The sequence below is a fragment of the Carex rostrata genome, chromosome 26 (genome assembly GCF_964058835.1).
Source record: "Carex rostrata chromosome 26, lpCarRost1.2, whole genome shotgun sequence".
NCBI lineage: Eukaryota > Viridiplantae > Streptophyta > Magnoliopsida > Poales > Cyperaceae > Carex > Carex rostrata.
Genome location: NC_135943.1, coordinates 6,388,005 through 6,404,813, shown reverse-complemented (window position 1 = coordinate 6,404,813; position 16,809 = coordinate 6,388,005). Strand labels below are relative to the sequence as shown.

The window sequence follows — 16,809 nt, the reverse complement described above, 5'->3', positions numbered from 1 at the left end:
TTTAAATTATACAAATATCCGTTTGTTCAGATTATACGTAATTATCTATATCAGGATTTTTTTGTTCGCTTATTTTAGAATCATATATGGTTAGATAACAATATTTTTTTGGTTGGTTTGTTATATTGGTGATTAAATTTTGTTTACGAGACAGTTTGTCTTTGTCATGACATAATAAGTCGAACATGAGGATTTTTTTTCGCATAATGATTGAATTTTTGAATTATATATGTATTTTATGATATTTTTGTTTTCTAATGAAAATAATTTATTAAATAACATGTTAATCTTATCACAATATTTAAATTAGATATCCGAATTTTATATGTGTCCATATTTGATTCAATTAATATTTGTTACGTATTTGTATCCGTTTAATATATTATTTGTATCTGTATATGTTTATTATTTGATATGTATCCGCATCCAAAAGATAAAAGCAGACCCGTATATGATTTTACCACTATCCGATCCGTTTGCACCCCTAACTGGGTGTTCTTAAGCCAATGAGTTTGACAAGCTATATAAACTCCAAAATCTATCGAATTGGCTACAAACGATGAATCCAAACTATTGAAACCGATCTACTTCACGAGTGATGAATTTACATGCAGTGTTTTTCAAATTTTTCAAATTTTGAAATAATTTTGTAAACCTTCTAATTTTGACCACTTTACTTTATATTAACATTATTCAAAATTTTAAAAACTTTTCCTGTAAATTCATCACAAGATTTGTGAGTGCACATATAGTTTTTAACAATTTGAATTCGTTATTTGAAGGCAATACAATAGAGTTTGAAGTTAAACTCACCAATAACTTTGATGAACTTAAGAACACCTTAGTTCTACACTTCTACTCATCAATCAAGGAATTGGTATCCTCTGCATTAACTCAAAAAGGAATCTTTTGAATTAATGTATCTGGACCGTCTGATAAGCTTTAAAATTCATGTAAATTAAATCCGCACTAATATTGAAGACCTCTATATTTTAGTCGAGAGTTGGATGGATTCTGTTTACAATTGAATGGCCAATATGTATTAACTCAAAATATGCTTTTTTGAGTTAATACAGACGATGCGGACTCAAAATCAAGAGGGTTAGATGGCCTTAACCTTTAATTTATGAATCATACTTTATTGGAAACATGGATGTAATGTTTGAAAGGAACTGAAAAGGCTATTGGCAATTCTTTATTCAGTTAGAATATGGAAGGAATTGTTGGTTAGGAATGGTTAGGAATTGTCTAGATTCTCCATCCAAATTTTAGTCAGGTTAAAATAATTTTTATTTGTGACTAATCATTCACAAGTAAAAACCGCTCTGTCCATGCATTTTTTAGATGGTTGAATTTTATGGTTTTTATAAAAGAAATTCCCAATGAAAAAGATAATACACTGCATTTAATAATACTATATAAACTATAAAGCAATCTCTTATTTTAAGAGAATTAACAAATAAAAAATAGAACATTCTTTTTTGTAAAAAGGATTACAAATAACAATATAGTTACATATAAATAAATATTCGTAAAAGGACATTACACATAATCGGATCATTTTCTCCATTTTTTTTTTTAAATCCATAACAGTAATTCATCTTTCCTCCATCTACATTTAATCAAATATCTAACCAACTAAAATTTAAATTTATAATTATTTAGAGTACACTTAAACCAGTTGCAAGTTGCAACTAGCGCGAGCTAGGCCCTGTGTGTTGGAGCCAGAAGGTGACATCTGGGCCCTGTGTGTTGGAGCTGGGCCCTGTGTGTTGGGGCCAGAGATAAGTGTTCCAGATATTTTGGGCCGTTACGAAATCCCGGCCCGGATATTTCTCTAGTTTGGTGCTTTTACCATTATACCCTTTCAACGTTTATCGGCTTGAGAGGCGCCACGGTTCAAGTCCCGCTAACCACACACAACACAGTGAGAACTGAGAAGTGAGAATGAGAGAATGAGAGAACCTCCATTACGCGCGCGTTCTCTCTCTCACGCACACAAATACTAGCTTCATTTTACTGAATTACTGTTACCAGTTAACCAATGTCAGCCGCAATCTCTCTCTCTGCCTCCTTCTCCAAGCATCTATTCGATCCCAATCAAAGACGAAGACTCCCTCTCACCGGTTCAATCCTGATCCTCATTTCTACCTTCTCCTTTTCATCTGTAATTAGGGACTAAATAAATTGTGATAAATCATTGTTTTTTTTTAATTGAAGGAACTAGGTGTGCACTTCTAAGAAGACATCTCGTAGGGAAAAGCATCGCCCTTTCTGTTTGCTGCTCTTTGCTAGCTGTTGATAAGTCTCAAGGTTTTTCTTCTTTGTGTTCACTTGGTTTAATTTGTGTTATTGTTGTGCACTATAGCTGAGAGAATGAGACTCCCTTTTGTGAATTTTAGGAATGGAGATGTTACCATTCAAAGAAGATGGTTATAACTTCTGGACATGGAGAGGCCACAAAATACACTATGTGGTGCAAGGAAGCGGGCCCCCTGTAGTTCTTGTACATGGTTTTGGTGCTTCAGCTTTCCACTGGAGGTCAATTTCATTACCATTTTATCATTTTCTCTGGCAATACCCTTATAAATAAGAGGAGGGTTCCAATAACTCATACTTTTCATATCTCATCATATCTCATATTTTATATCTTCGTTACAAAATCATTGTTTTTGGACCGTTCAAAAAACAGTTATTTTCTACCCATCTTAAAAAATAGTAAAAAAATTTCAAAAATTATAAAATTTTATCCCTAATCATATTTTAGTATGGATATCATGTTGAACGGTTTGGGTCGACAATTTAGACTTTGAAAACGAAGATATAAAATATGAGGTATGATGAGGTATGAAAGGCATGAGGCATTAGAACCCTCCTCTATAAACAATTTGCAATTGGATCTGTCTGTCTGTGCGTGTGTTTTAAATCAAACAAGTGTCTTTGGGTTAAATTACCAAAGAAAATTGATTCGGCAATAACTTTTGTTTGAAGTTTTTACCTAATAATAGCTATGGTAAATTAAAATCTTATTAATTATTAAGACTTCAATTAGTACCCTGCAGAATGATCTTTAATTTTTAATTGTAATAATTGTTGGATTTGTATTGATTTTTGGTTAAAGGTATAACATCCCAGAGTTGGCTAAGAGCTACAAGGTGTATGCGCTAGATTTGCTAGGTTTTGGTTGGAGTGACAAAGCATTAATAGAATATGATGCGAGCATTTGGATGGATCAGCTCACTGATTTCCTTTCAGAAATTGTTAAAGAGCCAGCCTTCCTAGTTGGGAACAGGTAGATGTCAAAATTTTGATTTTTTTTGTTTTGTTTTCAGTGTAGATTAAGGGGCAATTTGCAAATAAAACTCGCTTCATTGTCATATTCGCAATGGGCAGAAAAACATTCATTTATAACATCTGCAGCAGGTATATTCACATATAATTATGGCCAATTTTAATATTGATTGAATGGCATTTTTAAATAATTGCAGATAATACTCGACTACTAAATTTATCAGAAAAGAGTTTCGTTGTCATATTAACAATTTTGCCCATAACTATGAGTTCTTTTGTAAGACCAGATTGAACTAAATAGACTAATTAGACAAATATATCAGGTTCAAACTTACTACTGTTTTGCAGTGATTTTCCTTGGGATTTACAAAAAAGACTCAGATAATTTGATTATTATTTACTTGACTTAGTAGCAGTTGGATGCAAATTTTAAAAAGCACTTGGTGTTAATTTTCAAATATGGTAAACTAATGGCAACCATGTTCAAACAGCCCCCCTATGTTATAATAAACTACTTGCTTATATATTTTATAATATTTTATTGCAGTCTTGGCGGGTTCACAGTTTTATTAACAGCAGCTGAGAAGCGAAGTCAAGCTCGTGGTGTTGTCTTGCTCAATTCAGCAGGACAATTTGGGGACCCGAACAAAAAATCCGAGAAAACCGAGGGAGAAAATGCGATAGATAAATTTTTCTTGAAGCCGCTTAAGGAGGCTTTCCAGCGAGTGGTTCTTGGATTTGTTTTCTGGCAGTCTAAGCAACCCGCCAGGATTGAAAAAGTCTTGAAAAGTGTAAAGCACTTAACTGTTTTTTTTAGTTAATATATTCTGATGAAAAATCTATTAGAAGCTATTTTAATCAAATAAACTATAGAAGTGACACTTTTGCTCCTAAACAATTAAACAATTAACTAAAGTTTCTTCTTTTAGGTCTATATAAATTCATCCAATGTAGACGAGTATCTTGTCAAATCCATAACTGCACCAGCTGGTGATCCAAATGCAGGAGAGGTCTATTATAGGTAATAAACTAATAATACATTTAGCTCTCAAATACATACTGGTTTCATAACAGCACCAACACAAGTTTAGATATTGATTAATAAAACTTGATGCATCTTTACAGACTGATGACTCGATTCATGAAGAATCAGAGCAAGTACACGCTAGACAGTCTCCTCAGCAAGCTTTCCTGTCCTTTGCTACTGCTATGGGGTGATCTAGACCCATGGGTGGGGCCCACAAAGGCGGCTCGGATCAAAGAGTTCTATCCGAATACTTCAGTTGTTAATCTACAAGCAGGGCATTGCCCACACGATGAAGTCCCAGAGCTCGTTAACAAAGCTTTACTGGATTGGCTGAACAGTAACAGCTCAGAGCTCAAACCCAGTAGTCTCCAAACTGTTTGATTGATATAGTTTCAACCAGATTTTACTGAATGGAGTAGCATTGTAACTATACAAAATGTTTCTCAGTGAAAAGAGAGATTTATAAAACAAACTTTTTTTTTTTTTCTCTGTTGTTGGGCTACACTAGTTGTTGTCTTCATTCTTCATCCAGCCATGGATCGTCCATGTAAATTGCGAGCATTTTAATATTTTATATATCTGACGGGCCGAGGATGGTCTGTAGCATACTAGAAAAAGATGAGTTAGGCCCAATATGAAGTCCAGCCTTTTCTTTAAAGCCCGTAGGTACATTGTTTCGAGTCTGACACAACAAAACGCGTTCGCATTATATCGCATGGAATTCACATCCCCTCCGACTTGACTTTGACAATCGTCTGAGCTGTTACGAAATGCCGAGTCTATATCCTCTGAGGTAACGGAATATTTCTGTTTACATCAGGACCGTCCGATCAGAATCTAGTTCAATCCGTCCCGAGAAGAAATGCATGGAACTCTTTAATAGTCGTCTGAATCTGATCGAACGGTCCAGATCTAAACAGAAATATTCCGTTACCTTAGGCAACGTGAATTCCTAACTGCCCGGAGCGAGCCATATCTGATATCTCCAGTTGAGCTTCAGCTGAAGTAGCAATGGCGGATAAGAAGAGCAAGGTGCTGGTGGTAGGGTCCACAGGAAAGCTGGGAAGGGAGCTGGTAATGGCTAGCTGTGCCGCCTCACACCCCACCTTCGCGCTAGTACGGGATCTCTCCATCCTCTCTTCTCCCTCTCCGTCGAATTCCGAGAAGTCACTTCTTCTCCAGTCCTTCCTTTCTCACGGCGTTCAACTACTCCAGGTCAGGTCTCTCTTATCCTCTCAACTCGTATAAATGCATTAGTTTTTCTTTGTGGAATTATTGCTTTTGCTGTCCTAATTGATTGATTGATTGTTAATTTCTGTACCTGTTTGTTCTTATAGGGATCATTTGATGACTACGGGAGTTTAGTCGAAGCTGTAAAACAAGTGGATGTGGTGATTTGCGCTGTGCCGTCGAAGAATGCACTTGAACAAATGCCACTAATCCGAGCAATTAAAGAAGCTGGTTGTATCAAAGTAAGGAATCATGACCAGATCTCCTAATTTCATCTTGGCATTCAATTAAGGTTTTCAAATTGTCAGTGCCTGTGTTTAGAGTAGAACTAGGGTATTCTTAAGCTCACCAAATGCTTGAAGTTCAAAACCTATCGGATTAACTTCAAACCACGAATCCAAAATGTTCAAATCAATCTACTTCACGAGAGTCAAGAGGTAAAAATTACAATGAAAAATAAATGTATTAAAGTTATAAACTTTCTTTTTTTGACAAGTATCCGCCTAGCAAATTTAGGTTTGTGTTGCAGATATCTATGAACTAATAACAGGATTTGATAGAGTTAACAAGACAAAATCTAGTGATTTCTTTATTTAACATGTTATTAACAATGGAATAATTAAGCTTTAGTTGCAAATACAAGATCTGTTGCATGCTATTTACAACTTGGTTAACAGTATTGGAAGTGCAAATTGCAATTACTCTTTATCTTGATGCAGAGGTTTATCCCATCAGAGTTTGGGGCAGATCCAACAAAGGTGCAAATACTTGGCATGGATTACGACTTCTACGAGAAGAAAGCCAGGATACGTCAATTTATTGAATCAGAGGGAATTCCCCACACTTACATTTCATGCAATTTCCTTATGAGATACTTGCTCCCATCTTTGGTGCAACCAGGTTTAGACTCACCACCTAGAGATGAAGTAAAGATTTTTGGAGATGGAAACACCCCAGGTTGCTTTATTTTCCACCCTCCCAACCCCTTCTGTCTCTGTCACTCTCTCTCTCTTTCTCTCTCTTTGTGAACCCATTTTATAGAACAAAATGAAAGAAATAGAAGCATATAAGATTAAAAATGCCGGGCTTTCTATTTTGCTTTAGTTACTGTTACTTCTTGTTTTGTCTGGATTTATATTTTGTTGGAGATCCTTTTGGCCACTGGAAATTTGGCAAGCTACCTCTGATATAATGATCTTTATTTTAACTCATTTTTTTCTTTCTGGTCTGGTTGGTGTTTAATGTTCATGACACCTCATTTTAACTTATTTTAACTCTTGTTGTCTTGTGTACCTCTAAAGGTGTTTATCTTACTTTTTGTGCTTTAATATTGTTTGTTGTATATTATTATTTGTTTATGCTTTTATTGTTTTCAGCTATATTTGTGAAAGATTGTGACGTGGCTAAATTTACTTTATGTACCATTGACGACCCAAGAACACTAAATAAGACATTATATTTAAGGCCTCCTGGAAACATATGCTCGATGAATCAATTAGTTGAGATGTGGGAGTACAAGATACGCAAAAAATTAAAGACGATCCATATTTCTGAAGAACAACTCCTCAAGGATATCAATGGTATGTACCATGTTATTGTTAGCAATAATATATTTGTTTTATATGTCGAATTTTGCAATTTGATGTGGCTAATCATTGGGTATTTGATTTCAGAGACACCATATCCAAACAATATGGAATTGGTATTCATATATTCCGGGTTTATCAAGGGCGACAATACATACTTTGACATTGATTCCTCAGGTGTTGATGCAACCCACCTATATCCTGATGTTAAATACGCCACTATTAGCCAATATTTGGACACTCTTGTCTAAATTTCATATCATCTTTCGGTTTCAACTTTTGTTTCTTTCTTGCTGGTGAAAAAAGTTGCTTCTCTGTATGAATTCTGACAGTTTTTCCTCTAACAGTCTAACCTCATTAAAACGGGAAATTCATTTTTTTGTTTACATAATTGCAGTTACTTTGCCTTCTACTAAGACTGCTCATCAACATTTTGGAAATTTAATAAATCAATTTACATTTTTGCATTTTGTTTCATTTTATAGAATGGATTCTGTAAAATTTTTGTGACATGCCCGTGACGATCACAATTGGTACATGCTATTGTCAAACTACAAGTTCTTTTTTTCTTTTCTTTTTGGGCAGCTAGAGAATTGAGATTGCGGGGTTGGATAATCTAGCATAATGTAATTTTATTTTATTGGTACCTACAAATATTACAAATTTTCAATTTACAAGGGAGGCTTAGCAACCATTTTCTCTCACTACCCTCCGTCTCCACTTTATGGCATTTTTTAATTTTCCTTTCACTAAAGTAATTTAAATTACGAAAAAAGTGGTTAACGTGATCAAATGTAACAAAATATGATTAATCACAACATGGCTCACGTGTCGTGATCATCTCTGCTATTTTGATCACGGCATAGCATGTAAAAAGACGGGGCTGTATTTGCCTTCTAGATGTCACACCGTTGTCTATCGATCATTTGAGACAGCTGATAGCCTGACAGTGTCATGACTGTTGTGATACCCTAAAACACACAATCCCGACTAGGAAGGCCTAATCTTTTCCATCTATTCTGACAGCCAGCTGTGCTGATCCAGGTGTATGAAGATGAGATGTCCTGCACCAAGAACAACAGCCTCCTTGGGAAATTTGAGCTTCTGGCAACCCCCCTGCACCTAGAGGTGTGCCCCAATTCAATGTCTGCTTGGACATTCATCCGAGCAGTATTTTTAATGTCTCGAGTCTCGACTGAAGATAAGGCCACCGGCCAGAAGAACATGATCACTGTCATCTCAGCAACGAGGAAATTGAAAAGATGGTGCAAGAATCCGAACAGTCTGAGGCAGTACGAAGAGCTCAATAAGAAGGGGGAGGCTAAGAATGCATTGGAGAACTATGTGTACAACATGAGGAACACTATCAAGGATGATGAGATCTCCTCGAAGGCGATGATCAGTAATCAGTTGGCTTGATGGCAACAGCTGGCTGAAGCAGAGGAGTACAAAGACAAGAAGAAGGAGCTCGAGAGCATCTGCAACCCGATCATTGCCAAGGTGTACCAGGGTGGTGCACCTGGTGCAGCTATGAATGAGTACAGTCCATCACCAAGCGGCTCCGGTGGTGCTGGTCCCAAAAATGAGGAAATTAATTAAGCTATCTTAGGCGTCTTTTACAATAATTTTCTCAAAATATTGGTTCTTATTATACTAATTCTAACTGTTGTAATTTTTCCTCGCTCATTCAAATATAAATTTAAACATAATTATACTCAATTAACGATTTGACCAAGACTACCCATTAGCATTTATTCTAATGGTAAGTGTATCAATTTAAAAGTCCCCATTAATTACTTTCAGATATATCTGATGTGTGTCTTTTAAGAAATTAACCCTTCTTTTATCCTGTAACATCCTGATATCATTGATTTTAAATGATAATTTTCTTTTAAAATAAATGTTACTGCACAGCTGTAAAGAAGTAGAATAATTATACCCTGATCATAGATATGGTTTTTTATTCTCCAATGCATTAAAGTCAACTCACCTTTTATAATACACAATAATATCAATCACACAAAAAGACAGCAATTTCAGACACCATAGCAAAACTCTACAATTTGAGATCTCCTAGATGGCATCAGAGAAGAGCAAGATTCTAATCATAGGTGGCACCGGGTACATCGGCAAGTTCCTTGTAACAGCAAGTGTGAGGTTAGGTCACCCGACATATGCATTGGTGAGAGATATCAGCCCCTCGGACCTGTTGAAAGCAAAGACTTTACAAAATTTCAAGGACTCCGGTGTAATCCTTCTCCAAGTAAAAATTTCTTCTTTGAATTGATTGATTGTTTCTGATTTTTTTTGTTAAAAACATTTTTTGCTGGCATGTAGTTCTGTTTTATAGGAAGGTCTCAATGAAATCAATTTATATTATTCTCAAGAATTTTAGTGTCAGATATACCAATGACAGCAATCTGATGTCTTACAGCATAAATCCTTTGCTGCTGTTTTGTGCACCAAAAGCCCACTGTTTCATCTCAATTTAAAGTCTGTTTTCTGAATATTGGAAAATCAGGGTGATATTTATGATCATGAGAGCTTGGTTAAGGCAATCAAGACTGTTGATATTGTGATCTCTGCTATTGGATACTTCCAAGTGGCTGATCAGACCAAGATCATAGCTGCAGTTAAACAAGCAGGCAATGTAAAGGTTAGAACGTTTCTCTCTCTTAACAAATACCAAGGAGTACATGATTTAAAAAAAATATATATATGAAGAGGAGTAACTTGAAGTAAAAATGTCACAGATTTGATTTAACTAAACAGGTTCAGGCATTAATACCTAAAATTCCCAAAAAATGCAAATGCCAAAGCGTTTGCACTTTACACCCTGTTTGGATGGAGAGTGTAAAGAATAGAAGGGAATGAAATGGAATGGAATAGAAAGGAAGATTAACATATTTAATCTTTTCGTGTTTTGATGATTAATGAGGGAAAATAAATTTAACTTTTCTTTCCGTTTTATTTCTTATTTGGTTGATTAAAATTTAGAAAATTAATGAGAAATTCGGTGACTGTTGTAGGATTGTGACAAAAAACTTGTATGACAATTATATATGTAAGATATAGAGTTGAGCATTTGTGTTATTTTTTTCTAAAAATATTTGCAACAAAATTTTTTTCCATCCGTTACACTCCAAATTGGGAGAAAAACCAATTCTATTGATTATAATGATACAAGGCTAAACTTTTCACCTCTTGTACTCTTCACCTCCAATATAATTTTGTCAATCAAACACGGTTCAACGAAAAGTTTTATTTTCTTTCCATTCCCTCCCTTCCTCTACTCTCCATCCAAACAAGGTGTTACATATGAGAATCTTATCTTCCATAGACATTACTTGTTTGTTACTTAATTTGTGGATATTTTTAAAAATTTATAGAAAAAAAAAATGCCTGAAAATTTCTAAACCCAATTGTACTGAAACTGAGGCATTTCAGAGATTTCTCCCATCAGATTTTGGGAATGACGTGGACCATGCGCATATAGAGGAGCCAGCAAAAGCAGCCTTCGACATTAAGATCAAGATTCGACGAATGATTGAGCAAGAAGGAATTCCTTACAGTTTTGTGTCATGCAATTTCTTCGCTGGTTGGTCACTCCCTAATCTTTCACAGTATGGAACTACTGGTATGCCAACTGACAAAGTTCTCATCTTAGGTGATGGCAACACCAAAGGTATTTTCATACACATCTCATATAGTCAGAGTAGAACTAGGGTGTTTAAGTTCACCAAACTCCTTGGTAAACGCAATTCTAAAACCCATCGAATCGGCTTCAAATGATGGATCCGAACCGTTGAAACCCGTCTACCTTACGAGTGATCCATCTACATGTAAAAAAATTTAATTTTAAAATTAATTTTGCATAGTGTCAAGTGTTAAAAAAACATTCAAGAAATGAAGACATTAAAATTAATTTATTAACCTTCTAATTTTGACTGCTTAACTTTATACTAAATTAATTCAAATATTTAAAATTTTCACATGTAGACGCATCACTCGTAAGGTAGACGGATTTGTTATTTGAAGCAGATTCGATGAATTTTGGAATTGAGTTCACCAAGAGGCTTTGTGAACTTAAGAACACCCTAGTTCTACTCCATATAGTCATATGTGTGCTTTCATATGCCTTTTGTTTTGGAGGGGGGGTGGCCCCTTGTATGTTTTAGTGAAATATATTTTCCTCGAGAAAATATTGTGAAATTGTTTATTTTAGTGGTTTATATGGACGAAGATGACATCGGCACATATACAATAAAGGCAGTAGATGATCCCAGAGCTCTCAACAAGGTTCTCCACATGAGGCCACGTGGCAATACATTATCTCATAATGAGCTTGTTTCACTGTGGGAGAACAAGGTTGGTAAATCCTTTGAAAGAGTTTATTCGTCTGAAGAGGAGGTTATGAAGAAACTTAAAAGTAGCTAGCTAGGTAGTTCTCAATTTAGAAATTCTCTTGAGTTTAACTGTTAAATTGAGGAATGTACAATTTCGTAATTTTTTTTCATTATATTTGCAGAGTCACCTAATCCAATTCTGGCAATATATCACTCAGTGTACATAAAAGGAGACCATACAAACTTTGAGATCGATCCTGTAATAGGTGTGGAAGCAACTGAGCTCTATCCTGATGTCAAATACACCACTGTTGATGAATACCTAAACAGGTATCTGTAACAGTTTATGCAATCTTGGTTCCTAGTGTTATTTTTTCAAATCACGTTGCGTGTTATATTGTAATTCTGTCTAGACATGATTTGATGGAATTTTTGTCTTGTTTCTAAATGGTCAATTTTCAGGACTTTAATTTCTCAGCTCGTGAGTTGAATAGAAACCACAACACGTCAACATTTTGTTTATATATATATATTTTTTTTAATATATGCACTTCTGAACAAGTCATAGGCTCCGTTCATAGCCATAAAAAAGTAGGTAAAACTAGCACTGGAATCAAGAATAATGTAAATATCAAAAGAGTCGGTGGCATAACCAGGATTTGAGTAAGAAGTGAGCAAAAAGTTTTGGATTACTGGATCAATAGACAAAATTAATTTATATACTTGAATCATTTTAATCAATCTCATCAAATTCTAAATCAAATTTAAACATAAATCAAGAAAAACATCAACACTCAATAATTTTAATCAATTATCGATCGCAATTTACAATTTAATTTATTTAATTGGATTGCAATATTGAATTATCAAAGAATAGGAGTAGACAATCTAATTTTCAGAAGTAGACAGATCAATATCTATACTATTTCATATCTGATTTTAAAATTTTAGGATAGGCAATTACCTACCCAGTTACATGGTGGCTCCGCCACTAAAAAGAGTGTCTAATTCATTGAACAAAATCTAGATCAACCAAGTGGCACATGCAAAGAAAAGAAGTGGACACAAAATATAAATGAACTAATTTGACATTAGACAAAATAAATTATCCAGATACGCAATGATATATTCGTAACCGATCGTTTACAATAAACCAATGGGGGTTTGGAGATACATTCCCTTTCAACTATAACAACAAAACTAAAAAATACTTGTCAATAAATATTAAAAGAGGCTTAAAGAAGCCTAATACTTCCAGCAGACCCTAAACTGGAATTTCGCTATAACAAAGGAACAAAAGAACAAAATAAATAGGGCTGAATTGCAAATTGTGTGCATTAATAAGTATCATACTTGCAGCTACGACCCCATATTTTCAAATATTAGCAACCTGATCTACAATTTTATAAATATTTTGCCAATAAGTTGAACCCAAGAGAGAGGGAGAGAGAGAAAGAGTATTATATAAGTTGCAGGCAACTCAACTAGATGTTGTGCAAAACTAAGGGCAGTTTGGTAATTGTCACCGTAAACCAGGTTGCAAATATGTAGAAAAAAGACCAGATGGCAACTCCAAGCCTGACATACCACAATGCACAATTTTGCAAAACAACCCAAATAAAATAAAGAGTATCCTCCTACTATACCTCTTATGGCTTGTTCTCTCCAAGCTCGACATCCTTCAAAGGCATAGTCTCTACCCCCTCCTTGATCAATCTAATCTCCTCCTCAGTCATGCTGGTCTTGGTCATGACAGCTTTCTGACGTGACTTCTCAACCTCGACAGCCCAGCTGTACACGACCATGCCAACAATTGCCAGAAGCATGCCAAGAATGTTTTTAACAGTGAGTGCCGAGTCAAACAGTATCCAGCCGAGCAGCAAAACGCACACCGTTTTCATGTGGCCTATAACTTGGAATGACGTGGCAGAGAAGCGACCGATACAGAGATACTGGCTTATGTTGCAGAATACAGCCAATGAGCATGATAGCAGAATGAAGATCTGAGAAAAGAACAAAGTCGCGTTGTTGCCAGTTATTAGATAGCATAAGAAACAAAGTGAATGATTGTAAGCAATTAGTCTGTCCATCCCTCGCTGTTTTTATCTTTTCTTGGCTTACTTTGTGTTAAATTCAGGTTTTATTCAAGCTCTGGGATGTAAATTGAGGTTCAAATTAAATCTGACTATATTGCTCAATTAAAATATAAGAAGGCAAATTTTTGCTCGGCTTAATCCTGTCATTCTTGAACATTTTAGTAATTCGTCCCAAGACAAGAATCCGTGCTAATTCCGTGCTCCTTAGACAAAGGGTTCTAGAAATACATCAGTTAAGTTTGATATCAGAGCAGCAGTACCCCAGAAGTTGGGTATCTTATACTGTTTTTGGTATCTTTACTCTATTTCTTCTTGTCTTTTATTTATTTGGGTATCATGCAGGTATTATGGCTTCATTTTGGGTATCAGACATTAAATTAGGTTAAAAATTAGTTCACTGCATGAAAATACCAGCTAACATTGCAACTCCAATTGCATTAACCAAGTCAGGTTAGACACATATAGAATGGCAAAACTGAATACAGAGCAGGACAAATTGGTAACTTACGATGGGACCAGAAGTGAAGTTATAATTGACAATGGATTTTCCATTCAGGTAGTAGTCGACAAAAGGCCCCAGGAGAAGTAGAGAGGCAGCCTGTACTGGCGCTGTCTTGCTAAGTAACTCAAATGAGCTGATAGAATATTTCTTCTGTAATGAACCAATTGTCTACACAAAGAAAAAGAGGGAGAACTTGTAAATTACAAAAAGGAAAAAAAAAAAAAAAGACATAATCCCCTGACTTCAAAATAGAGTTGCAAATTCAAAGAATATTTAGGACTTTTAAAAAAATCCTCAATATTCTCCTTGTTTGCAGAAAACACCGATGGTTTCTGGTTACTAAACTAACCATGTTTAAATAGGCAAGGAATAATCTAATGAAATGTTGTTTGTGCCAAATTTATTGTCAACAATTTTGCCCCTTCATTATCTTGACAAGCAAGTTCAATGATTAAATACTTTCTTTTTGGGTAAATAGGATCTTTGAGAAATGATGGACACTTTAAGAGGGAACAGAGAATAACATGTCAGAGAATATTATTTGGGGAAGAACTTTCTGCTGGTCCAAATATGAGCTCTAAAATTCCAACTCTGAATGAGTTAAAAGCATGATATAAAGTGGTCCGTCATATTTTATTATCTTTCCATCGCCTCGGTGGTACAAATGTTATGGTTTTGTGGATATTTTCTGCTAATAGTAAGAAAACTTATCAATTTTGCAAAATCAGAAGAATAAATAAAGATACATACAATTTGCTGCAAGGAGGTAGAGAACACAGCGACACAAGCACAGATAAAACCCTTGGCATTGACCTTTACATCAGTGACTGTGCATACGCCTACACCAATAACCACTACAACTACTGCCATTTTAACTTCTCGTGAGTAATGTTTGCTATGTATGATCCACTCCATCACACACACCACTGGTATCATGCTCAGTTTGGATATCTAGATAACACCAAAAACAAACCAAGTTTTTTTAACAGCATGCCTTTGATTATCTAATTCTACAATTCATGACCATAAATTTTCCTGCAAATGTAAAGGAATGGATAATAATTTCTCGTTCTTCCAAAAAAGATTCAAAGTGTGTCAACTCCTTTTATGAAAAATAAAGATATACTTGTATACATCTATACCAGATGCATTTTTCAATTTAGTGTACTTATAAATCAGATCTAACAAAATATCATAGCACCTAACAATTTGGTTCTTTAAGTAACAAAATGGTAGCGCAGTTTCAACCACAACTATGTGAGTTTTATATCAACATTATGAGTACTTGTATAAATACCTGATAGAAACCAACAGAGTTGAGCATGAGGCTCAGGTTCATGCCAGTAATGGAGGTATTGGCAACAATAGAGAACCACAAGAGCTCCCACAATGGCACATGCTTTGAAGCTGAGTAGCCACTTGCATTTGATGCAAGCCCCACCAATGCCGTCACCGCAAAATGGAATCCAGTTAGAGTTGTAGCTACACCAAATCAAGAAAACCACACGAATTCAATCAAAATAAACTAAAAAATGCCAATTCTTCTTTAGTAGAAATCAGATCTTTGTAGTTCTAATTTTAAGTGGGGCAGTTCGAGGCAAAGTTCCCACAAGTTCGGAAAAGATTGAGGCACGATTACGCAAATTTGGGGCTAAAGGAAGTAAAAGAGATAAACTCTATCGCAATTTTTTGAAAAATTAAAAGAGCGAACAGCCAGATCTGGTACAATCTCACCTTAAAAAAGCTCCACTTTACCAACCCCAAATCATCAATGAACAATACGAAAGTAGGTGTTAGCATCAGAAAAGGGCGAAGAGAGAAAGGATATAGAGAGATAGTGACTAACCAAAAGAGAAAGCATAGCCCGCAGGGGACATGAGTTGCTTGTTCGCCATGATCAAACCTACAGAGCTCACCACATTCATGGCCCATGCCCCCACATCTGACACCGCCGATTTCTTCTCTGCTATCTCAGCCATTGCTCTCTCCCTCTTAGTTGCGATAGCCTCGTTTTCTCCCTCTTTATCTGGCTAGAAGAAGAGAGAGGTCGAGGCCAAGGTTAAGCAACAACCGGAATCGGTGACAGCGAAACAGATGGGGTGTATACAGTGTCTGTAGTGCTCGATTCAGAGAGAATTTATGCAGAAAAAAACACTTTATATAATTTACAAAATTATAATACGTAGGATTTGTCTCTTTCCTCTTCTAGTCTCTCTCTTTCTCTCTCTTCTCTCAATCATAGATTCATTACTTGTGCTTAGCTAGCTCTTCTTTCTCTTTCTCTCCGTCTTTCTCTTGTGGATTATTCTTCGCCAAATATACTCAACAGAATTAGATCTAATACCTAACGGTAAGAAGAAAAGGACCTCTCCACTACCTGTCCTCTCTCTCTTTGCAACGATTAACCATTGATATAGAAACAAGGTGTAAAAAAGTAGAAAGCGTAGCTGCAATTGGGAAAGGTTTATTAGAGACGAAACGGGTCGGTTATTAGGAATGCGTCCCTTTCTGTGAATACATTTCGCATAGCGAGTTATTAATCCATTATATTTTTCATTGTTTTTGAACTGTTATCCAGAATGATGCACCACTTTATGACTTTACTTTTGCTTGGACCATTGACTCCTCACATGACGTGTTCCAGTAATTCGCCTAGGTCCAACAGTCAGAGAGTCATTGTTACAAGATCCGGTCCCACGGAAGAAACAAACCGTAGATTGAAATTGACATA

General features: G+C 35.5%; 4 protein-coding genes and 1 pseudogene across 6 annotated transcripts; 4 read left to right on the top strand and 1 right to left on the bottom strand.

The window, feature by feature from the left end:
• Positions 1–1,891: 1,891 nt before the first annotated feature.
• Positions 1,892–4,801, top strand: LOC144544388 (alpha/beta-Hydrolases superfamily protein). The gene is made up of 7 exons (XM_078292895.1): positions 1,892–2,126; positions 2,221–2,313; positions 2,403–2,541; positions 3,122–3,292; positions 3,839–4,082; positions 4,221–4,312; positions 4,417–4,801. The coding sequence occupies exons 1-7, from the start codon at positions 2,045–2,047 to the stop codon at positions 4,697–4,699; spliced, it is 1,104 nt and encodes a 367-aa protein (XP_078149021.1). The 5' UTR covers positions 1,892–2,044; the 3' UTR covers positions 4,700–4,801.
• Positions 4,802–4,934: 133 nt separating this feature from the next.
• On the top strand, positions 4,935–8,716 carry LOC144544389 (NmrA-like negative transcriptional regulator family protein). 2 transcript variants are annotated; one of them, XM_078292897.1, is made up of 5 exons: positions 4,935–5,533; positions 5,656–5,790; positions 6,268–6,505; positions 6,925–7,128; positions 8,179–8,716. In XM_078292897.1, exons 1-5 carry the CDS (start codon positions 5,330–5,332, stop codon positions 8,184–8,186), a joined length of 789 nt encoding a protein of 262 aa, XP_078149023.1. In that variant the 5' UTR covers positions 4,935–5,329; the 3' UTR covers positions 8,187–8,716. The 2 variants fall into 2 exon arrangements, with proteins under 2 accessions (XP_078149023.1, XP_078149022.1); XM_078292896.1 differs by lacking the exon at positions 8,179–8,716 and adding an exon at positions 7,222–7,601.
• Positions 8,194–8,733, top strand: LOC144544275 (heat shock cognate 70 kDa protein pseudogene; annotated as a pseudogene).
• Positions 8,734–11,957, top strand: LOC144544390 (phenylcoumaran benzylic ether reductase Pyrc5-like). 2 transcript variants are annotated; one of them, XM_078292898.1, is made up of 5 exons: positions 8,734–9,397; positions 9,656–9,790; positions 10,573–10,819; positions 11,360–11,563; positions 11,663–11,957. In XM_078292898.1, exons 1-5 carry the CDS (start codon positions 9,212–9,214, stop codon positions 11,818–11,820), a joined length of 930 nt encoding a protein of 309 aa, XP_078149024.1. In that variant the 5' UTR covers positions 8,734–9,211; the 3' UTR covers positions 11,821–11,957. The 2 variants fall into 2 exon arrangements, with proteins under 2 accessions (XP_078149024.1, XP_078149025.1); XM_078292899.1 differs by having other exon boundaries at positions 8,740–9,397; positions 10,582–10,819.
• Positions 11,958–12,552: 595 nt separating this feature from the next.
• On the bottom strand, positions 12,553–16,558 carry LOC144544387 (UDP-rhamnose/UDP-galactose transporter 2-like). The gene is made up of 5 exons (XM_078292894.1): positions 15,925–16,558; positions 15,376–15,560; positions 14,829–15,029; positions 14,085–14,246; positions 12,553–13,483 (listed from the first exon to the last, which is right to left on the bottom strand). The coding sequence occupies exons 1-5, from the start codon at positions 16,055–16,057 to the stop codon at positions 13,130–13,132; spliced, it is 1,035 nt and encodes a 344-aa protein (XP_078149020.1). The 5' UTR covers positions 16,058–16,558; the 3' UTR covers positions 12,553–13,129.
• Between the last annotated feature and the right edge of the window lie 251 nt (positions 16,559–16,809).

What these genes read in the sequence shown, in the direction of transcription:
- LOC144544388 (XM_078292895.1), top strand. Translation starts at nt 2,045, where the DNA reads ATGTCAGCCGCAATCTCTCTCTCTGCCTCCTTCTCCAAGCATCTATTC. An exon ending in ACGAAGACTCCCTCTCACCG is followed by an intron (nt 2,127 to 2,220) that starts GTTCAATCCTGA and finishes TTTTAATTGAAG; the next exon opens with GAACTAGGTGTGCACTTCTA. An exon ending in GCCTTCCTAGTTGGGAACAG is followed by an intron (nt 3,293 to 3,838) that starts GTAGATGTCAAA and finishes ATTTTATTGCAG; the next exon opens with TCTTGGCGGGTTCACAGTTT.
- LOC144544389 (XM_078292896.1), top strand. Translation starts at nt 5,330, where the DNA reads ATGGCGGATAAGAAGAGCAAGGTGCTGGTGGTAGGGTCCACAGGAAAG. An exon ending in ACGGCGTTCAACTACTCCAG is followed by an intron (nt 5,534 to 5,655) that starts GTCAGGTCTCTC and finishes TTGTTCTTATAG; the next exon opens with GGATCATTTGATGACTACGG. An exon ending in TGGAGATGGAAACACCCCAG is followed by an intron (nt 6,506 to 6,924) that starts GTTGCTTTATTT and finishes TATTGTTTTCAG; the next exon opens with CTATATTTGTGAAAGATTGT.
- LOC144544390 (XM_078292898.1), top strand. Translation starts at nt 9,212, where the DNA reads ATGGCATCAGAGAAGAGCAAGATTCTAATCATAGGTGGCACCGGGTAC. An exon ending in CCGGTGTAATCCTTCTCCAA is followed by an intron (nt 9,398 to 9,655) that starts GTAAAAATTTCT and finishes TTGGAAAATCAG; the next exon opens with GGTGATATTTATGATCATGA. An exon ending in AACAAGCAGGCAATGTAAAG is followed by an intron (nt 9,791 to 10,572) that starts GTTAGAACGTTT and finishes ACTGAAACTGAG; the next exon opens with GCATTTCAGAGATTTCTCCC.
- LOC144544387 (XM_078292894.1), bottom strand. Translation starts at nt 16,057, where the DNA reads ATGGCTGAGATAGCAGAGAAGAAATCGGCGGTGTCAGATGTGGGGGCA. An exon ending in CTACCTCCTTGCAGCAAATT is followed by an intron (nt 14,247 to 14,828) that starts GTATGTATCTTT and finishes TTCTTTGTGTAG; the next exon opens with ACAATTGGTTCATTACAGAA. An exon ending in ACTTCACTTCTGGTCCCATC is followed by an intron (nt 13,484 to 14,084) that starts GTAAGTTACCAA and finishes TTCTTTTCTCAG; the next exon opens with ATCTTCATTCTGCTATCATG.